Source organism: Vigna radiata, chromosome 7 (assembly GCF_000741045.1).
Source record: "Vigna radiata var. radiata cultivar VC1973A chromosome 7, Vradiata_ver6, whole genome shotgun sequence".
Classification (NCBI taxonomy): domain Eukaryota; kingdom Viridiplantae; phylum Streptophyta; class Magnoliopsida; order Fabales; family Fabaceae; genus Vigna; species Vigna radiata.
In genome coordinates, this window is record NC_028357.1 from 35,642,251 (window position 1) to 35,666,697 (window position 24,447).

Consider the following 24,447-nt stretch of genomic DNA (forward strand, 5'->3'; position numbering starts at 1 on the left):
ATTAGTCCCACAAATATCTAAGACTTTACCACATTTGTTCTAAAATTAGTCTTTGATTTGTATCTTTGAGGGATTGATTTGTTGCCCAAAATCCTATGGAAGACCAGTTTCTTGGCATTTTTTATTTATACTTTGAGACAGTCAAGTAAATGCTGTGTATTCTGTTGTCTTTATTTTGAATAATGTATAATAAAACTATAAAGTATCTGTATATAAAAGTTGTCTAAATAGTGGAAGTTGCACATAAATTTCTTATATACCGTTAGAGAATGATTCGTTCTAATCGTGAACTAAACTCTACGCTTTCTAGCCTTACAAAAAGGAAAGTTCTTCCAGTCATCATTATCCCCATTGAATTAATTAGCTATCGATGATGTTATGCTATAAATGTTTCCATCGGAATCTGAAGGTTTGATTGTAACGCAGTGCTAACTGTTTTCTCTTAAGAAAATATGAAACTACTTCCAGTTTACAAATAATAAAGGCATTCATAACTACATAAAGAACATAAGTAACACCGGAAGCTACCATCTCATCCAAGAAAAGAAGTAATTCTGGAGCTATTTGTTTCACAGACTCAACTGCAAGAATAAGCACGAATTAAGTTAAACTCGAACAGGTAAAGAAGATAAAAAATATCTATCACTAGTACTATAATGATTTTATTTATAAAAATTTTGTATGAGTAGTAGAACTAGACATGGCACATTGGTACTCATACTGTTGTTGAATATTGAAGAAAATGGATGGCGAAAATCGATGTGTTTCATCCGTTTTATGCCATCATTTAGAAGTCTCCTTAAAACCAACAACCTCTGAATTGGATATGAAAGTTTATCTCAGTGGCACTGACTAGGGTCTTAAAGCCACAGAGACTCCAACCTTGGGATGTAAATTATTATCTGTGGTCTTAAAATCCACTTCTCCAGCCATAGACACATAAAACCTCTCCCAGAACCCTTGTTGAATAACTGCACCTGCCTTGCCAAAGGTGTCAAATCGAGCCTTTACTAACGTTTCCGGAAGAATTGCATGCTGAGCACCAATGGTGGCACTAGTCTCCCCCATTGACAAGCTATGCTTCAGCTCTGCTGCAATGGCGGTTTTGCTTAGGGGGTTCACTTCGTGATAACAGGAGGCTTTCAGAATGTCGAAACTGTCATGCCTGCACAATAGAAAGTAATAAAAGTATAACACTAAGTTGTAATGATTAAATTGTCTAGTTAATTTATACGGACAAATTAATGTCCCTAAATGATTTCTGATAAATTTGGCTTTTATGCTTCTTTTAGAACATATCTCACGTGGTCAAGGAAGCAACAAGGAAGGGAGTGTTGAGGTTTAATCCAGCATTCAGATTACTGAATGTTCTTGTTGGTATGTCTAAAGCAACATTGGCTCCAAGTGACAAGATGTTTGTTCCCACAAGACCCGACAAGTTCAGAACAGGATCATATCCTTTTTCTAAGTTTCCTTCCAGTCCAATGCATCCAGTAATTCCAGTGTAGTTAGTCAAATGTTGTACTTCTACCTACGATGATTTCAGAAAATAGTCAGATGTAAGTTGCTTAATAAGGATATATAAAAGAAGACAAAAAATCAACTTATGCACCTAACTTCTTTAAAACTAAATGGCATAAGTTTATTTTAACTTGCTGAAAAAATTCGACATTTTAGTTTCATATCTTCTTTACAAGTTTATCATACAATGTGTGTTGATACTGATAGTATGCAGGAAAGAAAATTAATTTTACCTTCCCTGAATCAGGTATGGTGCATTTGAAAAGGCTCCTGAATCCAGGTAGAATTTCATTTACTGTAATAAATGAGACACCAAAAACACTATAGTCAGACATGTTGCATGCAATTCCATGGCTTTCAAAGAAATTCAAACGTGCCTCTCGTAGTGATTATGGAAAACTTTCAGACTAATTGATGTTTTAAATGATTATACGACTTGTGAGGTACTAACTGGTTTCCTCAGTGCAAGCTAGATGCTAAAAACAGATGAAATGAAGACTGAAAATTCACTACAAAAAAAAAGTGAAGGTTGCAGAAAACCGGTCTTGATTTCAATCTGTAGTTATATTTGTTGGGAGTAAAATGGTGTTTTGATCATTGAAATGTAACTTGGAATTTCAACCTTGAACCAAATTATGTACATGATTAGTGATTTCATTACTCAAAATTATTCCACATTGACCACTTACAGAGAGAGAGGAATTCAGTGAAACAGTCTGAAAGTTAGATGAGTGAATCATGATATAATTTAAATGAGAACTAAATTTGCAAACTGAATATATTTTTCACTACCAAAATATAAGTCTATTCATCTGTTATCTACTTAAACTAACCCCTTCTTTCAACTGAGTAGCATTAAAAAGTAAAAAGCATGAACTTGTTTCAACTTTCAACGAGAAGCAGAATTGAAAAGAAGAGAAAGATTGATATGCACATTACATTGACAAGAGAGGTCGACGTTGTAATCCATAAACTGGTAATGAAAGTGAATTGGTGATAGATTTGAATAATCCTTGTGCAGAACATCTGATACAAAAAGTAAGCAAAATCTGTGTCAAATTATAATTGATTCTACTGAAAGATTAAAATGAAAATAACAAGGAGTTGAAGAAACCTTTAGCCTTCTTGCCAATATCAAAATATATCCCTGGACTGGTGCTCATTTCGCTTAAACGAAAGGTGAGAAATAAAAATTTGTTTATCTTTCACCTTTGCATGATTTGTTGGGATGATAATTTATTGGGAGGGAAAGAAGGGCAAAGGAAGTTTCCTCTTGTACAATATGACTCACTTTTTTGGTATCCATACAAAATGACTCAATTGAAACCTGCATATGTAACGAAACTTCCATGAACCAATATACCACAATTTATTTCGTACTCAGAAAAAGACATCCAAAGATTATGACAAACTGACAAGAAGTAAAACTCAAGCTAGCATTGACAGCCACTGTCACTGTTTCTGGAAACTACCCAAGATGCTGGTCAACAAGGCAACTGCAGCAAAATCTAGCCGTTACCGTTTTGTAGTAAAGTCATTGTTGCTTTGAGCTTAAGCTTTTTTGGAAGCATTTTATCCTGTCATTCTTTAACAACTGTACTGTAATCAAACTCAATTACATTTTAATCTTCCAAATTTCTTAACCCAAGTCTTCAATTCGAGTCTTGTGTGTAGTTTCATTTCATAACAATTTTATTGTTAAATGGACAAAACTATATATAGGACATTAATACTTATGTTACTTTTTTGAGCTGTAGCATAAATTAATTTCATGTTTTTTGCACGACAACTGAGGTTTGCATTTCACTACAGTTGAGAACTGAGTGTTGGAAAAAGACTTTATAACTAAAATGAAATTGGTATGATCGTGCACATAGGGAAGTGCAAAGCTATGGCCTGTTTTTCATTTTTTTAAATTTCTTTTTGTTTAGTTTTCTTTGTCTTTTTGTCGTTACACCGAAAGAGCAGCTTGCAGTGGGCTTCTCAATAACAACTTACATAATAACATATTCAAATTACAACTTTTTTCTCTCCCTAAGCTTCAAAACTTGCAAGAAATTGAATGGGGTGAAATTATTCAATGTTGTATCTCTAAGTCTAATTATTTATTATCATATTAGTCATAAATTTAATCACTTTAAACATTCACAGTCAGTTCTCAAGTTTCACTATTTATCATCATTGTTTTAGTCAGACTTAAATCATTTACTGTATCAGACTTAATTTTAAATTTGCAATTATTTTTAAATGACTAAAATAATGAAAAATGTTAATTTAATTTAAGGTTATTGTAATATGCCTACATAGATAGTACATACATACAAAGTCATATTTAAATTTGAAACCTCGTCTTTTTCTCTTCTTTACCATAGAATCATTGTCTTCCACATTCAAACCAAGATTGCAATAGATTAATTAGAGTGGCTCATATAAAGTAAAAGATAAGGATTTATTTAAATTCTTTTTTATAAAAATACAAAAAAAGAGTGAAACTAAAGTTAACTTATGTATTACATAAATTACTTTGTTAGTTATTTTGATTATTTTTAATTTATTTATAAATTGATTTTAACTTATTTGATGAATCTTTTCCTAAAAATTCTTGAAAGGAAACTTATTCAAACAAATTCATAATATCAGGGAGATTATGTAATTCATGCTAAGAGTATCTTTATTTCTAAAGAGTACCTACTTATTGATTAACTTACCTATTGGCACGCATTGGTTTAACATAAACACCATTAATTAAAATGACAAAATAGAAAAAGTCTAGGTTTACTTAGAAAAAATCTAAGTTTGATTAGAAATTTGATTCTTATATTTAAATTTACGATTCTCATATTTAACTACTAGTAGATGTTGTTTTTCTTCTTAAAACTATTAAATTGTCTAATTGGATGAATTAGTAAATTATCTTTTATGGTCTTCACAAAATTATCATTATTTTACAATCAATCATCACAACCTTTACATTGAAATAAAAATTAGGCATGACTAAGTCCCATAAAGTAAAATAAAATTTCATAATTTGATATTTATAAGGAAAAGATGTTGATATATATGATGAACTTTGTACGTGTTTAAGCGTCCTTCTATTTTATACGTTTAAAGTTTAAAACAATTTTTTGTTTAACCTAAAAGAACCTTATACTCCCTTCAGTGCCTATACCTCATTGTTTTTTACAAGTATTGTTATTGTACAAATATTTATTATTATTACTATATAAATGCAATATTGATTATTATAAGAAGTTATAAAGTAGATGATGTTTCCTAAAGAATGGCTGCGAAAATACTATTTTTCTTGGGTCACATAGAAATTTGAAGATAGATGCAATGCAAACTGCAATTACTTACCGATATATACGTCAGATTATTAGTTAAAATTCACCAAAATTTTAAGAATAGAAAAAATAGAAGAAAAATAACAAAATTAAGATTACTTTATAAATAAAATTATAATTAGAATAGCAATAACAATAGAGCACAATAAAAATTACCCGTTACAGAGAAACACGGGCCTGACATTGATGATTTTTAGATAACCGTGTCATGCATGGGGCCTTACATTTTGTTGTGCTTTTGTGTGTCACAGAAAAAGTTTGTTCCCATTGCACACTGAATTTATAGAGGAAGCCCATCATGTTTGGGCAAATCTCAAATGCTCATTGCAGATCAATTCTGTTTTCTGCCATCTGACTTAGATATTGGAATCATGCACACAACTTACCAACCTTCACAATTAAAATCACCATTGCAAACTAATACTATTTATAAGAGGAAAGTGTATTACACAGGAAGTGTAGAGTGAGACCACAAAAATAATATTTTATTTTTTTAAAACATATTTGAGATTTGTGTATAGCATAGATGGAAATAATATATAAAATATCATACACACTATGCATTTTTTTAATGTCAGAACAACAAACTGTAATAGCAATTGAGATGGTGTGATTCCAAAATGTGGAAAGTGGCAGATGAAATTAAAATTAGACAACAACACAGAAAAAACACAAACAGGGAAACGTTGAGGCAATGAAATTTTAAATTTTTTTAAAATGTTAGAGAGATACGAGAGATAATATTATATATATATATATAGCTTCCCATTCCAAACATGTTGACAGAAAAGTCCCCACTGCAGAAGAGCCAAGCCACTGCAGTACCCAAAATTTCTCCCACACCCTCTCTCTCTTTCTCTTTCTCTTATTTCGAGTTTTGAACAGTGGCCACAGTCAATCAATTTGATTGCAACAAAAAGAAATGATGACAACTAGCCACTTTCCAACTTTTTTTTTCTCTCCTTAAAATGTTATTGAGACACCTTTTTCAAACACTATCCCTACAAAACAGCTGCCTGTTCCTTTCAAGTTTCCACACCCTCGCTGCTCCAATATAGGAAAATAATAATTCCCACCCTAAAAAAATAAAAAATAAAACTTGCAATTGAATTTGAATAATCTACATCAAGCGATCGGAGAGGCTGGGAAGTCGACGGAAAAAGTTCAAGGTGGCGGAGGGCATTGGGTTCCGGAACATGGGGTGGCGGAGGTAATAAAAGCCTAGGGCGACGGCCACCATTTTTGGCGGCATTGCATAGAGTGTGACAGTTATGGCAAGACATACTCCAATGAACAACTTGGTAGCCCTGGGATCTCTCCAACTAACCAAGGCTTGAACCCTCTCTCCCTGGGTTGCAAAATCACCCAACACCGTTTGGACTCGAGCTCCCAGCATTCTTAACCTATCATACCGCATTCGGATTATATCGGGTGGTTTAGAACTTGGCATGGTATCAAATTCCTCGTCCAACTCATCCGGGTCAACCGCTTCCGCCTGAGACAACCGGGTATCCATCCCAGCCGGTATTTTCGGCCTGAACCGGTAATACCATATCCCAATTAAGACCACGTATAAGAACCCTGTGGGGACAATCAAATCTGGATACCAAACAAGCACTAAGTAAAGAATGTGTAGCAGAACCGTGGTAACAGGGTTCTTCCACCTTCTTATATCATCCAACCATTTCGCCAAACCAATGGCCCAAGCCAAAACCGCCACGATTCTGAACCAATTCGCCTTGCTCTTCCTCATGCTCCACACGTGCGAGTCTGCATCCAACATGTACCGAACTACCTCCTGCCCCATCGGTGGCTCTGACCTGGCCAACCACTGCGCCACCATCTTTGTCGCGGCCCCACGCAGCGCCTCCTGCTGCGCCACTCCCAGCGGCCTCAGATAGTGCATTCGTGGAAGCAGTGGCTGACCGTAAACTGCACAGGTATCGGGCAACAAGGAGGGGCAGGCGAAACGAACCGCTAACTCGATTTCCCCCATTTTCTTCAACCCGGTTCGTGTGAGGACTAGGAGGGGGTAGGAATTGGTGTACACCCTGTTGCTCTCAAGCGTAGAGACGCGTATGCGAACCTTGCCGATACGGCAATCGGGCCTATCTTCTGGCACGTCAGCAAACATGCGCCAGTTGTCGAACACTCCAACGGTGAGGACCGTGCAGGGATCGTAAACCTGCCACGTGTACTGCTCGTTCCAGCGTGGATCGAAGCTGTCGGTTACGGTGCGGGTTCGGACCCACTTTTTCCCGTACTTGGCCACACAGTAGGCATCGGTGGAGCCTTTTCCACCGCCTTTTGATTTCATCGGAAGGAGCCCTCGAGCGCCCAGAATCCCCAGTTCTAGAATACCCACCGGCGGTTTCCATAACTGCTTCGCCGTAGGACGGAAATCGCTGCACACGTGCGCCGCTTCGTCCAGAACGTGATACCCGCCCTCCAGGCAGAGACGCAGGAAGACTCGCCCGCAGTAGGGCCCACCTTCTAACGGGAACCATTTCGCCGCCACGTGGCGCTCGTCGATTCGTTGCTCGATGGAGCTCAGCGGAACCACGATGTGGCCTAGGAGAGCCACTTCCTTGCTAGTGCGATCTTCTATCAGAAGGATGACAGAATCTTCCAGAGGCTCCCCGGCCACGAAGAGAAGGTCCTCGTTCCAGTGGAAGGATAAGCTTCTGTGGTTCATTGATCCTCGTCTTGTTCGCTGCGATTGGAACCCTAGTTGCACCTTCACCCTCACTTCCGGCGCTGTCAGTGGAGGCAGATTCGGCGCAATATTAAGGTCTTGTGCTTCCACTACCGTCACGCGAAGGTACCAGAGCTTTGGCGATTGGTAAACCTTGGATCGAGTATGTGCAACATGCGGTGCATCTGAGATCCACGCTTCTGGGAATGCGTCGTCGGATTGCGTGCCAATCCAAACAGAGAGCTGAATGTCGCCGGAAACTCTGCCAGGATTCTGGTCTGCGGTTCCTCCTTCAAGACGGTACCATTGCGGCGCCAAGGGACTGTCGGGAGGATCCCTCACTGGAACATCGGAAAGGTCGAAGCAAACACCGCCCAGAAAATTTTCTGTCGAGGAATCCCAGAGGGAAATCTCCAGGGTGGCGCTGTTAGCGTCGGTCTTGTTGTAACCAAGTGCAAACACCTGGTTCCACTCCGGCGAATCAGTGGGCTCGTTGGGCCTGAAACTCGCTGGCTTCGATCTCATGTAGTGGCTCGACGTCCTGACCTTCACGAACGGGGCTTCACTGGGAGGAGCAACCCCGCGAGCTTTCACGATTTTGACAAACAGATACTGCATTGGCTCCACCAGATCGAATGGATGAACCCTTTCGGATTCATTACCTGTTTTCTTTGCAGAGATATCTTTAGGCGAGTAGTCCCCGTTCGGCCGCTTCAAAATCTTCACCCTCTCGCCTCTGTTGGCCTGCATTTTCCTCACCTCCGGATGAAACGGCATTTCCGACAGCGGAGGCTCAGACATTTCCGGCAACGGCGGATCCTGCTGAACATGAACCACCGGAGGCGGCGATTCCTCCACAACCACTACATGCGGCGAATGAGGAAGACCAGTAGGAAGAGGCACGCATTGCTCCATCGGTCCAGGCGCCTCGAAAACCCTTCCCTCCTCAACAACCACCATTCCCGGCGGAGGCCTGTTCCGCTCTTGCTCCGGTCTCTCACCCTGCTCCTCCGGCTGCTGCGACGGCGGTTTCTCCTCTTCATTAAGCATTTCATCATAGTAATAAATCCTGAGGCCAATCTCTCCCCTTATCCAACTGAAGACACTCCTCTTCTCCAGCGTGTAGTAAACAAGAGCTTCTTCGCCTCTTCGGGAAAACTGAGTCCCATACAGTTTAACCCTCCCGAGGAAGTGGTTCTTGCGTCCGCTACCGTTGCCGAACTTCTTGTCGTTGTAGACCTCAACTTCGAGCTCCTCGAACTCCATATTTTCCGGGTCGGACACAATGAACTCGAGGGGCTCGTTCCAGACCGGGTTCAGCTCCTTGAAGCGGGTGGTGGTTCGCTTCCTCTGGCCGTCGAAGTCCGCGACCACGTAAGGGCTGGAGCTACCTTGGCCATCTTTGGGGAGAAGATTGCGCGCGTCGATGACTTCTACGACCAATCTCCGTACGGTTTGGGGTGGTTGCTGAAACGGCGTCGTCATCTTATCATTTTGGTTGAGGCTTGGATGCGCCGAATGAGGATAAACGAACTTACACAGTAGGCCGTTGATAGCGGTCACTGACTCTGATCAGCGTTTGACAGAGGTAAGGAAAGGCTTTGCGTCCTGTGGTGTATTTTTGTTTTTAATTGTATTTATTTATATTTTTTATTTTTTGGATGGAGGACGGTTTTGAACTTTGTTGTGATGACAGTGGGTACATCAGATTCCATGCTCTCTCGCCAAGGATTTCTTTCCAACTTTTTCAATTCCCTCCACTCACCCTTTCTTATCCACCTCACACTTTTTCTTAATTCCTATTGTACAATATATATTAGGCGTAAGATGCTAATATTTTATTATTTATTTCAATGGCTTCCCACAATCTCCTTTCTCTATTTCTCATTCCCTCTGTTGCACTCATCTCCTAGTCACGCACATAAAGTCCTTATTCTAAATATATATATTTATATGTAGGTTTTAGACATCCATTGCCAATGCACATGTGCGCTTTCTGATCATTACATTATATTTTAGTTCAGAGAAGATTTTATGCTATTTCTGTAATAATGTTTCAATTCTGGATTTACTAAAGCTTCTCTATATCAAATATGATTTTCATATTGCTATATATCCTTCCCTTTGGATTTATTGTTTGTGCCCTTGATCCAGTAATCTACTAAAGATGCTGGTTTCCAAGTACTGTTGTTGAACTGTGAAATATTATTCTTACATTCAAGAGCAAGTATTCATGTAATGTAATGTATTATTCTTATAAGAATGTGTGTACTAATTCCCATATATAAAAGACCCTTTACTTGTGTTCATAAGTATATGAATGTTCACTTGTGATTAGCCCTCAGTAAGCAGTCAATAACCGTATGAAATTGTCAAAGGAAGTTAACAGCCTTGGCAGGAAGCACATGATTTCGCGTCCCAACCTTGGGCCCTTCCTTTTTGTCAAAAAGCACTTGCATTTTGAATAAAGTTCAACGACAAAGCATCACCTTTATACCCCCTCTCCTCCTTTGTTTTCTTATTCTTCACCATGCATCGCTTGTCAACATCTATATCTCCAAACTCTAAGCACCTTTCCTTTTTCTAAGTCAAGCAACATTGTCTATTGGTGTTGTACTAGTGTTCGGGAAGCTCCTGGAGGTACAATTCCCCAATATCCCAACTGTGTTCAACAAGCTCTTTCTTTTCCTCATTCATTCCGGAATTGGCTCATTCAGGTTTTTCATTTTATTATTCTAATGCATCATTGCCTTTTAATAAGAATTTTGAAAAATCTTTTTGAAGTTTATATACTGATATATTTTAAGAGAAAGCAGGAATAGGAAGAAAATAGTTTATGACCAGAAGAAGCAGGCAGAGAATTTAAGTTCCGTAAGTAAAGTGGTTATCTGTTAAGCTCAGGATGGGGAAGCTTTATTTGGTTATTTTAGATAAACTCTCACTAGTTAGGAACATTAGGTCACGATTCACAACTTTATGGAACATATGCCAAAGAAGCTTCTCTTTTTCGAATCAACATCCAATGCGGTCTTTACTCTTTTAAATTGGTGGACTACTTGCGGCATCTGATCCTGTAAGATAAAAGTAAATTTTGGGGATATGATGCTATTCCAAAATCGGCAGAATGAATATGGATCAAGATACAAGATGAGGTCAGTGAAAAGACACAGTAGTTAAAAAAATCATATATGCAAAGGAGGTGTTGAAAAGAAGAAGTGATGTCATATCTGGTTTATAGCTTAAATATTTTGATAGGATTCATCACAGCATGGAAACCACATAAGATTATAGAATAGTAGCTTCAGAGAAAAACTGAGCGTTCTAGAAAAAGGGAACTTGGACTCTTGAGCAAGATAATTTTGTTGTGGTTTATCTTCTCTAAAATTGCCTTGGAGAGATGCACCAACTGCATCTGAAATGCATAAATTCTTTTTCATTCTTCCTTTTTACTTAGTTGAGGGCCGATGTAGACATGAAATTTGGATTGATTCGAAAAGCTTTGTTTAGATTAGATTGTTAGAAATTAATGCTTGTCTTTGATCATAAACAAACTGATGATAAAGTTATATATGTCCTTTGTCAAGCTAAGATTCATAATTCTCTGTGAATTAATCGCGAGTCCAGACTTTCGCCTTTCGTATGGTAACCCTTTTTGACTCGTAAGACATGCGAATTAATTACGAGGTTAGACTTTGAGTATTTCACATGGTAGCCATTTGATATTAGACCATAATATGAGCAAAGATAACTTATAACGGTGAATATTGATGATAAGGTATGTTAAGCTACGCGCACGAACCTATCCCAATGAACCCTCTTATAAATTCCTTCAATAACTCCATTTATTCAATGTTATAAAAGATTGATGCGTTGTAAGCCAAACCATATTGTGAATGCAGATTTTAAGATGGGAAAAAACAAAGGATAAAGCTGAGATGTTGTTCTTATTAATGTTTGAATATTTGCATTGTACTTTATTCTATTCACATAGATGTAAGAGACACATGACCTGAAATGAAGTGAGGGATATACATATATCAATTGAGGTCAAAGGACTTAACTTACACTGCTATTGAATTTGCGATATACCAAGAACCCTAAGGAAAAGGCTACAACAGCTGTTACAACAATTCCTTTGTTTTCCCTCAAAACATCAACTGCGCCTCTTAACATGGATTCTTCCTCCCACTTCCTTATTACTTGTTCCGGAAATTCTTCGATGCGCTCATTTTCATTTCTTTTTACTTCTTGCTCTGTATCTTTGTCATGTTCACTTGCACTGCTATCATTTTCTTCTGCTCTTTCAACTTTGCCATTTCCATGCTCTTGGCTATCATTTTTATCTGTTCTTATAACTCCATTTCCACGCCGATGGCTATCGTTTTCTTTTGCTCTGTCAACATCACCATTTCCATGTCGATGGCTACCATTTTCTTCTGCCCTTTCAACTTTGCCATTTCCAACTTTCCCGAGTTCACTTACTTTGCTATGTTGCGTTACTTGCTTGGGGATAGTGACATAAAGGATTCCACCGTCAAACTTTCCGGCTATCCTATCCATATCAGAGTCCAGTGGAGCAGGAAAAGTCAGCCGAAAATGGTCGTGTTTCCACGCATTTATTTGCCTTTCTCCCTTTACAACAATACGGCCATAGCTATCAACTTGGAGCTTCACCTCTTCCTTCCTGAATTCTGAAGAAGCAAGACGAGCAAAAGAAAAAAAAAAACAGTTATTCTTGTTTTCTTGGTATCAATCCTTATTGAAAACTGCACAAGAAGTGCTAGCAATTGCAAATAACACGGCACGCGTGCACCTAAAAAGCAGACAGGTTTTTCAGTTGGGTGATTCTAAAGAAGCAAGCCAAAAAAAGTATAAATAAACTATTCACATTGGTATCTCTCAAATGGGTTTAACGAATTCTTCTGAGTTGATACGCATATTCTTTGTTCAAAAGTGAATTAGGTGTTTGAAATACCAGGAAGATCCACCAGAAGGTAATGGCCCGCAGAGTCCTGTGTCCATCCAGAATTAGGTACTATCTGTTGTAGAACTGGAGTTCCTGCCGACGTTCTTCCTCCAACCATTCTATCACCCCTACCACTGGCCATTCAGAAAGAATGTTATATTTTGCATGCAACCTGCGAATGGTATATATATATACTTTCCTTTTTCCTTGATGATGAAGTTGATGGGTTGGGTTGCTTTACTTGCTTGAACATTGATATTCGAAACTTGAGTGATTCGAACATAAAAGTTTTGGGTGGTATCGAGTATTGACCTATGTAGTCTTGTAACACGTGCAAAAGCATACTATTCCTTGCGTTGCTTATCTCCACCCACCCTCTTTCGGCGGTGTCTGAACACATCCATTTTTCATTATTTCTTCTTGGATCTTTCTTATTACAGGGACCACTCTAGTAAAAAATATATTTAGCTTTTGTTAACATCTCCTCTTATGTTAAGGGGAAAAGGTGGATTGTTCTGATTAAAAATACTTTATTACATTGTAAATACAAAATTCATTTATTGACTATCTTGAAGTTTTAAATATCTTTGGTTACTGTCATATTTTTATCAATACATAAATACTTCTGAAACAAAACAAAACTTTAAATTGTTAATTTTAGTTTGGAGGGTCAATCTTATATACTCTACTTAGCGCTATGAACTACAATTAACAATGAGGATATATTCTTATGTGTTTATGGGAGTAACAATGTGTACGTCATAACACGTGATATCGAACCAAAATCATGAAATAAGGGATTTCTTGTTCTATAAGCAAATGCAAATAATAAGTTAGGAAGAAAAAATTGCCGGTTCAATTGAAAGTTTTCCTTCTTTGGGAGATTTATGGTCAATATGCACAATTTTTTTTACCGGATTTGTAAAGTTCTATTGACTCTTTTAGGTTATTTTGTATTTCACTTATCGTAAACCTAAGTGAAATTTTTCGAAAGAGTTGTTTTTTAATTGTTACTTTTGAATTAATTTATCTTTTAACATACATGCACTTAATTACATAATCTACTTTTTCACTTTCACCAATTATAAATGATAAAAAAAAATTAAGGTCGTGATTGGAATGATGAAAAGCGACGAGATGAAATTAAAAATAAATAAAATGAATTTAAGTATAACAAAATATAATGATACAACTTTAATTTCAGTGTTTGAATATATTACGGTGAAGGGGGTAAATTAAGGTAACTTTTTTGTGTTAAATGTGTTGAGCTGTATTCAAGGATTGATATGCCCAAATATAACTTTTTATACAAGAAACCTGGTAAGCAACAGAGCGTTATCAATTCAATAAACCCAGTAAGGAACGTTTTATTTAACTTTTTGGTAGATATATCGTACACATTAGTTTTATTACTACACCTATCTCAGAACCTCATCATTATTTTATAATTGGTATATAACTGCTGCCAACTTTGCAGAAATACTTTTGTTTATGTGCATATTGTCATGCAGGTTATGTTATTTGGTTCGAGTAATTCCTACTCAGGAGATCAAGTCATGAAAGCAACTCTGGTTTTCCATTGTTTCAAACCAGGCTTGGTTCGGAGGATGCCAACGGTGCAGAGGGTTTTCTTTCATATGGTCAACAATGACTACAAGACAATGGTTTATGTATGAAGTTAATCTTGACTTTATCCATCAGTGTCTCGTAGATTGGCAAAACATGAAGCTTTTAGCTATTTCGAGTATTATGGACTGTTGTAAGTGATGAAATCATAACAATGTTGTGCCTCAATTTAGGCAACAGTGGGATTTAGAACCTTAGTTTATAGAGGATATCGTATCTGAGATCAGAGGGTAACTATATGGTATAAATCGAACCTTTCTTTACCATCGTATCTGTAAATCGTCACGCACGACAATTCGTACTTGAAAGATGCAATAACACAAGTGTATTCCGTTTGCAGCGTAATTCACGCTTATAAATGTCAAAAAAACGAGCTTGAACAAGGAAAAGAAGGAAAAGAAAACCTACACTCTGAGCTTAATACATCCGGTGTATATATATATATTATCCTTGGATAAAATTTACATCATTTCACAAAAATTCTCCTCTGTTCTGTCACTTAAACTACTCTAACAATTGAAAGTATGAGATTAACCCGTCTGTTTTGATTACATCAGGAAAGTAAGAACTGTCTGTCTTGTGACGGGTTCAAATCCTGGAACTAATTTATCCAGTGCACACTTTTTGAAAGCATTTTGCATTGCTGTCGCTCTCTTTTTTAGTCTTCCTCCACGTCAAGTCCGCCAATCCTGTGTCGTCTCCTATCAAAGACAGCTTTGAAGGATTCTCGTTCTGCCCGGATTCGTTCTTGAAATATACTATGCTTTTTTGATTCCACACTATTACGGCTTGGACTATCTTCTTCGGGTAATGGATTAGATTTCTGTGCATTAATACAAAATGAAAGGGTTCATATACAGGATCTTCCCCATGAAAATGTTATAAAATCCTTGGTGAAAAATCTTCAACTTGGGGCAAGTCAGCAAATAAAATTATCGAGCATGCAGCCTATTTACTTCCGGAAAAGGATGGAAAACAGACAATACAAAATCTTGAAAGATAGATTATTATCAGAACTAACCAAAAAAGAAAAAGGAGAACTAAATAGCAAATGCCGTTCCTGAAATTTAAGAAACATGAAATCAAACCACTAACCAGGTTGTATCCAGCACCAGGTCCGATCACTATAGACAAAGCATTTACCTTCCTGGCAGCCCCTATTGAAAATCCTGTCTTGCCACCCTGAAAGGATAATTGCAAAGAAAGGGGAGCGGGAATGTGGAGATTAAAGAAATGGCTAAGTAATGAAAGCCACAAAAAGCAGGTTTTACCACTGTTTGTTGTAGCCGTGTTTCAACACACGCCAAACCTAATAATTGATATTAATATAATAGTTTAAGTCATTTTCCTTTTTCTACATTTCGACACCCTCAACGCCTCAAGCAAGTAAGAAATAAAATAGAAAGATGAATAAAATTCAAAAAGGGACACCAATTAACTGATAGCTCATGCCTCCATCTTTACCATAGAGAACTTCATGTCTTACATTCAATCCCTGCATCACCCCATTTCCCTTCCTTCTTTCCAGAGGAATTTAAACAAGAATGCTATTTTTGGTATCAAAATATAAGATTGAAGGAGACTTCAAATAGTACTTTCTAAGCTTCAGATAACAGCACAAAACAAATATATCATACCTGATCACCCCAATGTACAGATTTTCGTTCCTTGCCATATTGATGAATTAACCCAGACAGAGCATTAATATTGCCCTTCATACCTTCCGTTTGACCAATGTCATCTTCACTGAAATCTTCTGACCATTTGCTTTTACCCAACTCCCTGACTTCTGTTGGATGTTCCCCTTCAGCATCCCACTTTTTACCAGCTTTTTCCAGGAAACCTAAACTTCAAAAGCTTAATCAAACCGAAAGGAAAACTTGACAAACAAGGTACCCATGGTCTAAATATTAGCAAGGTTAGGCACATCAAAGTTAACCCTCTATGCAAGTCTAATCACATCCAATAAAAATACGATACACAACTACAGCAGAGTTGGATATCAGTGATGAGATGCACTGCAAAGAAAGTCAAATTAACAGCATAATAATAGATAAAAGAAACAACAACGTAAATAGCAACTGATTAGAGCACCCTACTCGCATCTTCCCCAACAGCAGGGTCAACAACTTTCTCAGCTTCTCTTCCTTGAACTGGAGGTAATACATCTCCCATATCATCTTCCATATCCATGTCAACCTGCGATAGGTGCAATATGAAACCAATCACTCCAAGCCCGCTACTTGAAAATTTTGTATGAACAGAATTTCTGATTGGAAAATATTATAGAATTTTAAAGCAACGAAAGGCACGTAGGTATTTGACTAGCACATATTCCACATCTGACAAGGACATCAAAAATAGAATATACTACAAATTAAAACAAAAAACAAATCTAGTTATTTTAATAACTAAGGGTAGGCAAATGGAACTGAACTGCATTACACTACTAAAAACTATACTAAACTAAAAACTAATTTGTTTAAACTGAACTGTAAAATAGTTTAGACAAACTGAACTGTTTTTTGTTTTATCAAACTGAACTGAACTATATTAAATTGTACTAAACTACAATATAAACTGAACTAAACTATTAACTGAATTGTAAACTGCACTAATTTTAACTAAACTACTAATTTTAAACTGAATTGTACTAATTTTAACAATGCAATAGTTCTAAAATTTGATTTTAACACTATCTAATAACAAAGTAACTTTAGATTATAATCTGAAATTGAACCATTTTGATTGCAAGTTTTGTAAAACAATTATTTTTATTTTGAAATAAAAAATTCGATAAAGTGAATATTTCCAAAACTTTAGTAATGCAGTACAACAAATGGAACTGTAATAAAAAAAACTATAGTTAACTGAACCGAAAAAACAATAGTAGTTAACTATAGTTAAATTTGAAGAAAAGTAGTAAAAACACAGTACAGTTAATTATAGTTAACTGAACCAAAAATTTCTTCAATTCAGTTTTTAAAAACTGAACCATAAAACAGTATATTTAAGTTATAATACAAATAGATTAGTTTTTTTTAAGTATAATATAGTACAATTAACTATAGTACAGTATAGATCAGTTATTTGACCAACCCTAATTATAGCTAGATGGCTAAACAAAATAGTGAAACTAAGATACTTTCACTTGTATTTTGTAGAGCATTTTATAATTAAGAAAAATCTGCCTATTTCAATCACAATCTTACGAACACATATCAGAGTAAAGATACTGGAATTCAGATTAACCAAAATCAGTGCCCAGACATCTAGACAGATAATTGAACCTTATTAACAGAAGGCGTTAAAAAAAATGAAAAAGATCTCCTGCAACATGTATGGTACTGTAATTCATATTGTAACCACACATATCATTCAATTAGAAACCAACCCTTTAATAGCATACACTTCATAAGCACATGACAGATCACCAAGAAATCTGTATGATGCATATTAAAAGATATTTTTATGGTAAAATAAAAAACATATATATAAAAATTTAGAAAACATGCATATACGATTCGTTCATTGTATACCTTTAAACATGTGTTATGTTTTATATAGTAATTTAATACGACAACAAATAGTATTAATGTTTACCATATTAAATTTGGTATCCAGATGTAACCCCCCCCCAAAAAAAAAAAAAAAAAATGGTCACCAGAATGCTAACAACTACATAGAACAGCTCTCTACTGTTGTATGTCATGTAGAACTAGACTCGGATGAGAAGTAAAAGCTAATCCATTTTTACAATATTGGCAAGTTATTTTGCTTTGCTTTAGAATAATTTTTTGGAAGTATTGGTAACATAGGTTGTATCCTTATATTTCATTTAAGCGGTTTCTCTTGACAATTCAAAAGCTTTGGCAAGAATTACTAAATCAAACTTTGATAGCACTAGTAGTGATGCTCACATCCTCACCAATATCTTCATAGATTTTGTGTTGTGTTTATTACTATTTCTGATCGATTCACAGGGAGGTTGGATTAATTTCTTGCATTTAGCATCCCCTTTGACTAAACATTCTACATAATTCTTTTTCAAGGAAATGTTATTATTTGACTTTGGTTGTCCCTTTTCTCTTTTCACTCCATAGCTTTCATCTTTAACCCACACTTAAAAAAATAGAATAATATTTGAAATTCTTGACACTTAAATAGCACACAAAGGCTAAAGAGATAAATATATGCAAATATTTTAATTACCTCCTGTATCCTGCTTTCCTTTAGATCATCTCCATGAAATAAGGACTGTCAAGTGAAAAAGATAAAAAAATGAAGACGCTAGTAAGAATACGTTATCATACAGCTTGCACTAATGTTATGGCTAGAAAATGCCATACTTTCTACCAAATACTAAATAACATCAGATATACAATACAACAAACCTTTACATCAAGCTGCAGATACAAGGATGGAGCTTCTTCCCATTGCTTAGACATCTTTTCTATGTCTTCCTGAGTAAATCCATGGACATTCCTAGCAGCACAACCCTGTTGAAAAATATAAAAACCACAACTATAAAACATATTTGCTAAGAGGACTCAGTCATCAATAACCACCAAAGCATTTAAACTCAATATACAAAAAGTTAATCCCATGTTTTGAAAGATAAACAGAAAAGAAGGAAAGGCGCTCTGTTATGAAAGTAAACTTTTGGTTGTGTTAAAGGCTAAAAGAAGAATGAAATGATGCTCGGTAGGCAGAACAGTCAAACGCACCACTGGGTCCTTGTACGTAGCTTCTAAAATATAAACTTCATAGCCCGATCTCTGAAAGCAAGAGGAATAGCTATCAGCAAAGGAAACAAATTGAACAAACAGATCTCATGTACCTTCTCTTCAATTCATGCATATATTTAGGAATGAAATATGTATTCATCACTGTAACAGTACACAGACGCTACTAGCATTTATTCATCCACTTCAAAGAAACCAACTTTTAATTCAAATACTTATACACTAGAACTTCAGTAGGTTGCAGCACATTTAAAACAAAAGAACATGGTACAGGAAGTGGTATCAACCTCCCTATTTAAAGTTACAGTTCATTTTCTATTATCTTTAACAGCCTTGTGCATAAAATGAGTCATACAAAGTCTCACGATGGGAGCCAAATGAGTGAACAGTCAAATTGAACTTGCAATAAGGTAGGAATGTAGGAGAATCACCCCATAAAATGGTTAACTCCCTACCCCCAGAGCTATGCTCCATGTGGACAACTATACCTGCCAAAGCTAGAGGCCAAAAATAAAAACAGAAAGGAAAATCATGATCCTCACACTTCCCCCTTAGTCACCCCTCCACTATTGGTGGATCACACGCAAAGTAGAATATAACAGAATAACCTACATATCCTCGGCTTAGTCTATTTTTGGGTTTCTTCTGCTGTAAACCAAGTAAACCCTACCCTCCACATCTTAGATCAATGTCCTTGGCCAGTCACTGATTGGCCTCTTCATAATTAAACAAGACAAACAACCATGAAGCACAATTATAGATCACTTTCAATGGTAAAACTTAGTTTTTTGCCTTTATTATTAATACTAGGAGCACTTCTTATCATCTACCCTTTTCTTTGCTACTTTTCCATGCATGATCATAATAAGACACTGTATATGCTTTACAAAACTAGGTAAACTACAAGGCACATGAAACATTTCTCTGCACCTATTTCTGATATTAGGAGAGAGTATTGCAAAGATATTGTGAGTCGTCTTGAGCACACATGGCAGAGGTTGCAAGAAAGAAAAAAGGGTATACCTTTGCAGTTGCCCAAAATTGAGCAAAATCAGCTACCCGCAGATTGCGGTCATCCACTAAGATGAGGCACAAATACCACCAAGAAAAGGGTCACATTGCCGAACAAAAAACTGCATCTGTTGTTAGTGAATAAATAGGCAGTGCATGCACACTGCATCACCACTTAATCTAAAATGAAGCCACATCATTGAACTTATTAATTTTTTTAACAAGCCACCATAGATCCCCCAACCATTTTCTGACTCTATGCTTAAGTTACTACAATTCACCTAAGAAAATAATTTCTTTCGATTTCTGGAATAGAACATTATTTAGGTAATTTCACTTAAACACATACCAGAGCAGATCAAATCAGTATTCCTTGATAATTCACAATAAATGAATATGCAACTTGGGACAAAAGGCAGAATTTTCTATACAGAGCAAAGCAATGATCTTAACAATATAATATTTGAAAAAGTGGAAACCATTTGTTAAGAATGACCTTGTTGTCGTATTTTTAATGAGATGCATACCAATAATTAAGGTGAAAACTCCTTCCTCAACAGTTTTCTTGAAAGCTTTCAACATGCTTGACCGATAAGCCTGTCATGATGGGTTGTAAAAAAAAAGCATGAGCAGACAAGGTAAATAAGTGCATATCAAGGAATTCACAGAGTACTTGAAGCAAATGCATAATATCACAAACAATCGTTAGTATAATAGAACTTAAAACGTTGACTTTTCCAGTATTTATCAAGCAATTACGAATTTATAGATGACAAGTAGATAAAATATATAAAGGACAGAAAAAAAAAAAAAAAAAAAAGGGAGAGAGAAATTCCCAGCAACCAAGCTGCCATGGTCTAGTTCCCATTTTTCTACCATATAACATGCAAGCTAGCCCCCAAATCCATATACTCCATGTAACAAGTCTTACAGTGCTCAAATTACATATATGTATGTATATAGGTATATGTGTGTGTGTGTGTATACGTATATGTATGTATATGTGTGTGTGTGTATAGGTATATGTATGTATATGTGTGTGTGTGTAGGTATGTATGTGTATATGTATCAAATTTAAAAGAAAAAGAAATGTCATAAGATAAAATAATAAACTAGGCACAATCAATGACACGATGCTCTCTATACAACTCATTTCCAATCAGAGAAATTGCACGGACAAACAAAAATCTAGTACAATAATTCTAAACAAATGACAGCAAACATTTGTAATACAAATGATAAAATACAATGCTCAATATTTGCAAACGCTACCTCCTCCATTTCAGGTTCATAACAATACTCCATGACCTTCTTTGTCACAGGCTTCTTGTTTCTGCCTGAACTTGAAGATTTTGATGCCTCACTATCCTCAACCTTTTAAGAGAAAATACAACTATCAAGACAACTTCCACCATAACTTACGAACTGATCAAAACCCCATAGACGACAATAAGAATAATCAGTCTAAATAAAAAGCAAAGAGGACTCGTGAACCTTTTCAACCTCTGTCATAAAATAATCGTCCATAGAATGAATTCGAGGTGCATCACCGCCATTTTCAACCTCAAGATCACGCAGCATCTTTGCTAGATAACTCTTACCACTACCTGTAATAGATTCAAACAAGTAATAAAGATCCCAACAGAAGTAAATAATCAAACATGCAGGCATACCACTGATGAATTTGCATCCACACTACTCCTATTCCATTTATATAAACAAACAACTTGTCTATCTACTAATAAAAGAAAACATCAAACAGAGAAAACGTGCACAACAGCACTTCCTCGACACAACAATATAAAAGAACTCTGCACGAACAAATGCACACAACAAACAAATAACGAAACTCCAGCGCAGACCACACCTGGGAGGCCCCGAAAGATTATCACAAAATGATCAGGTCGCGAAGCCCGATGAGGATGCCGAAATAAATGTGAAGCATCAATAAATTTAGGTCTGTCAGCAGAAAACTGGTTTAATGAAAAAGGCTGGGAATCTCCCAAGTACTGCTTCGACGGTTCCTGTTCAAAAGAATAAACACACAAACTAAGAAATGTGCAAGTGTAACACCTCAAAAGAACAAATCAGAGAAAAATTAGAGACTCGCCTCGGAAGGAAAACCTGTGGGGTGATAGGGTTGAGGTAAAGAATGTGGTTCGGGAACTTGCGAATACGACGAAGGGGATGAGCTCAACTGAACGGGAAAAAGAGAAGCCGGTTTCTTGGGCGGTGAAAAGTACGTTTTAAATTGATTCATGGATGGTTCCATAGGAAGAGGTGGCGGCGGCGAAGAAGGAAGAGGAGGCTGAGGGTGACCCCTGAGAAACCTAGAAGCTTCCATGTTATTATCACAAGAACCGTTGCTGTAGTTACCCGCAGGGTACGGGTAAGGATACTGACCAACGCTTCCATTCAACCTGTGTTGATTGTGGTGGTTCCCTTCGTGAGACGGGAAATTAACATGAGGCGGTGGTGGCTGCATGCCAACGTGAGGAGCGTGAGAGTGATGGTAAGGGGCGGGGGAAACGTCGAGAAAACGTTGCGAGGGGTCTGGATAAGGGTGCAAGGGATGCGGGGAGGATCTGAATTGGGCATTGTGAGGATGGTTCGAGGGAACGGCGTCGTGTGGATGGAAGGCGTTTTGAGTGTGTTGTGATTGGTGTGGAGCGTGAGTGTGGGGGAGAGAGGGGTTGGTTCCGTGATCGCGAATGAGCTGTAACCTGCGCTGGTCGTCGGAGAAATTGACAGGGTGGGTGTTGTTGTCGTGGATTCGGGGTCTCTTGAAATTCTGGAAATTAGGGTTGGCGGGGGCGTAAGAAAGAGGGGTTTGGTGGGGATGGTGATAGGGTGAGGGAGGCGGAGCGGGGCAGAAGGGGAAGTGGGAGAGGGAGCAAGTGGGGCAGATATTGGGTGGAGGAGTGGGACGCCATTGTCGATGATCCATTGCTAACTGCAACACTGTTCTTTGGAAGAAGAAGAAGAAGATTTAATCTGATGCTTCCTTCCCTTCTCTTCTCCGCCAATGTGAAAAACCAGAGACCCACCCTTCAGTAAAACTCACAATTTATGCTCTCTGCCCTTCTTCTGTCTCACAAAACACACTAATTACCACTAGAATAAAAAATCTCAAAGTTATAAATAATAATACTATATTCTCAAGCCTATAAATTATATAAAGAAGGTTTAAACCCTTTTTTTTCCCTAAGTTGTGATGTTCAATTTAATCTCCGTTTTTTTAAATGTCAACCTTTAGTTCTTATGATATGAAAAATGTATCAAATTAGTCCTCATGACAACACTTAATGAACGACAAATCACAAGTTTTCATACCTAAATATCTAATATTTTGTGATTTGTTAACTGAAGGTGTTATGAACAACAAATCACTTAATGAAAAACTTGTGAATTGTTAACGGATGGGACTGATTTGATACATTTTTCATATCATAGGGACTAAAGGTTAACATTTTTAAAAACGGATACTAAACTGAACATCAGAACTTAAATTAGGGACAAAAAAAGGATTTAAACTTACAAAGAATGATATTTGACACGCTAGGTTATCTTTTACACTGAAATAACACGTAGGTCCCATCCTTTTAAATATTTTTTGAAAGTAAAAGGATAATTTTAGTAGAAAAAATTAAAGAAAATTGTGTTATATGAATATAATTTACACGTGTCAATGTATCACCACTCTAAATTATATCAGTCATATAGTATATATATTTCTCACGATTTAACTTGTTATATCTTTTAAAAAAGTTTACTATTGTCCCATATTTTGTTAAAAACAGTTCAAGTTCAAGTTGCTCCTTTTGACTTACGGTGTTAAAAAAATATCGATGCAATGATGTGGTAGCTATGTCCTGTCCAATTTTTGGTTACATGGCAATTGTGACCTGTGCAATGTTTATGCACCCTGCCTCACGACAACCAATGGTGGCACAACTAGTTTGATCAACGATGAACGAAAAAGAAGTTATTGTTCTGGACTTTTGCTCTTTGCAAAGAAGGCGAAGATGGAGGACGCATGAAGAGGCTTTTTACACAATGCATGGAGGCACATTGTTTCTGCATTTTTGGCTTGTGCAATTTGCAGGTTGGTGCCCATGGATGTTGCTTGCGAATTAGGGTTTCTGCGATTTGGGTAGCAATTATGTATGTTTTGCTACAAGTGTGAATTGGGTTTCTAGGTGTCGCGATTGCGATTTTCTTGTTCATATTTGGGTTGGAATTTCTGGTTTGTAGGTTAGGGATTTCGATTCGGTTCTTGTTTAATGGTGGTGAGGCGCAACACATGGTGGAGATTTTGCCCTAATTACTGGCGATGCGGTTTAGGGTTTCATGGTGGCTAGGGTTTGGTTGGAATTAGGCGATTTGGGTTTGATTTCTAGATTTTCTGTTGCTTTTCTCTACTTCGAATTGTAGGTCTGTGTTGATGGTGGTGACGACGGCATGGTGGCCTGAGGTTTTGGTTGTGGTGCGTTTCGTTCTGCGACAATGACAACAGCTAGGGTTTCACGGTGGTGGCAC

General features: G+C 36.9%; 5 protein-coding genes and 1 long non-coding RNA gene across 9 annotated transcripts in view; 2 read left to right on the plus strand and 4 right to left on the minus strand.

Moving 5' to 3' along the window:
* The window catches only part of LOC106766370 (hypersensitive-induced response protein-like protein 1), a 2,392-nt gene extending 1,960 nt beyond the window's left edge, over positions 1–432 (plus strand). The window contains exon 6 of the mRNA XM_014651102.2: positions 410–432. Within this exon, the coding sequence (XP_014506588.1) occupies positions 410–432 (23 nt within the window). The remainder of the gene's footprint in view (positions 1–409) is intronic.
* LOC106768025 (mitochondrial outer membrane protein porin 1) lies at positions 368–2,763 on the minus strand. 3 transcript variants are annotated; one of them, XR_002668402.1, is made up of 6 exons: positions 2,636–2,762; positions 2,461–2,547; positions 1,755–1,816; positions 1,305–1,531; positions 722–1,165; positions 368–581 (listed from the first exon to the last, which is right to left on the minus strand). XR_002668402.1 is itself a non-coding variant. In XM_014652992.2 (6 exons), exons 1-5 carry the CDS (start codon positions 2,682–2,684, stop codon positions 853–855), a joined length of 738 nt encoding a protein of 245 aa, XP_014508478.1. In that variant the 5' UTR covers positions 2,685–2,763; the 3' UTR covers positions 368–581; positions 814–852. The 3 variants fall into 3 exon arrangements, 2 of the variants coding, with proteins under 2 accessions (XP_014508478.1, XP_014508477.1); XM_014652992.2 differs by having other exon boundaries at positions 814–1,165; positions 2,636–2,763; XM_014652991.2 differs by lacking the exon at positions 368–581 and having other exon boundaries at positions 588–1,165.
* Positions 2,764–5,596: 2,833 nt separating this feature from the next.
* Positions 5,597–9,087, minus strand: LOC106768882 (protein QUIRKY). The gene has a single exon (XM_014654255.2). The coding sequence runs from the start codon at positions 9,043–9,045 to the stop codon at positions 5,986–5,988; it is 3,060 nt and encodes a 1,019-aa protein (XP_014509741.1). The 5' UTR covers positions 9,046–9,087; the 3' UTR covers positions 5,597–5,985.
* A 2,483-nt stretch (positions 9,088–11,570) lies between these two features.
* Positions 11,571–13,035, minus strand: LOC106767473. Its single transcript, XM_014652379.2, has 2 exons — positions 12,536–13,035; positions 11,571–12,251 (listed from the first exon to the last, which is right to left on the minus strand). The coding sequence occupies exons 1-2, from the start codon at positions 12,666–12,668 to the stop codon at positions 11,617–11,619; spliced, it is 768 nt and encodes a 255-aa protein (XP_014507865.1). The 5' UTR covers positions 12,669–13,035; the 3' UTR covers positions 11,571–11,616.
* Positions 12,258–14,429, plus strand: LOC111242063. Its single transcript, XR_002668669.1, has 3 exons — positions 12,258–12,429; positions 12,515–12,707; positions 14,038–14,429. It is a non-coding gene; the product is annotated as an uncharacterized LOC111242063 (long non-coding RNA).
* A 135-nt stretch (positions 14,430–14,564) lies between these two features.
* On the minus strand, positions 14,565–22,979 carry LOC106768250 (arginine-glutamic acid dipeptide repeats protein). 2 transcript variants are annotated; one of them, XM_014653285.2, is made up of 13 exons: positions 22,019–22,979; positions 21,776–21,932; positions 21,412–21,515; positions 21,181–21,282; positions 20,436–20,505; positions 19,921–19,976; positions 18,880–18,930; positions 18,547–18,651; positions 18,365–18,409; positions 16,252–16,351; positions 15,790–15,995; positions 15,248–15,334; positions 14,565–14,975 (listed from the first exon to the last, which is right to left on the minus strand). In XM_014653285.2, exons 1-13 carry the CDS (start codon positions 22,853–22,855, stop codon positions 14,811–14,813), a joined length of 2,085 nt encoding a protein of 694 aa, XP_014508771.1. In that variant the 5' UTR covers positions 22,856–22,979; the 3' UTR covers positions 14,565–14,810. The 2 variants fall into 2 exon arrangements, with proteins under 2 accessions (XP_014508771.1, XP_014508770.1); XM_014653284.2 differs by having other exon boundaries at positions 21,403–21,515.
* Between the last annotated feature and the right edge of the window lie 1,468 nt (positions 22,980–24,447).

Excerpts from the sequence above, each read along its gene's own strand:
- LOC106767473 (XM_014652379.2), bottom strand. The coding sequence starts at position 12,668 with ATGGCCAGTGGTAGGGGTGATAGAATGGTTGGAGGAAGAACGTCGGCA. Across the intron at positions 12,252-12,535 it reads CCTTCTGGTGGATCTTCCTG|AATTCAGGAAGGAAGAGGTG; the intron begins GTATTTCAAACA and ends TTGCTTCTTCAG.
- LOC106768882 (XM_014654255.2), bottom strand. The coding sequence starts at position 9,045 with ATGACGACGCCGTTTCAGCAACCACCCCAAACCGTACGGAGATTGGTC.
- LOC106768250 (XM_014653284.2), bottom strand. The coding sequence starts at position 22,855 with ATGGATCATCGACAATGGCGTCCCACTCCTCCACCCAATATCTGCCCC. Across the intron at positions 20,506-21,180 it reads ATGAACCTGAAATGGAGGAG|GCTTATCGGTCAAGCATGTT; the intron begins GTAGCGTTTGCA and ends CCATCATGACAG. Across the intron at positions 19,977-20,435 it reads AGTTTTCACCTTAATTATTG|TGGATGACCGCAATCTGCGG; the intron begins GTATGCATCTCA and ends GCCTCATCTTAG.
- LOC106768025 (XM_014652992.2), bottom strand. The coding sequence starts at position 2,684 with ATGAGCACCAGTCCAGGGATATATTTTGATATTGGCAAGAAGGCTAAA. Across the intron at positions 2,548-2,635 it reads TATTGGCAAGAAGGCTAAAG|ATGTTCTGCACAAGGATTAT; the intron begins GTTTCTTCAACT and ends TTTTTGTATCAG. Across the intron at positions 1,532-1,754 it reads CCATACCTGATTCAGGGAAG|GTAGAAGTACAACATTTGAC; the intron begins GTAAAATTAATT and ends AAATCATCGTAG.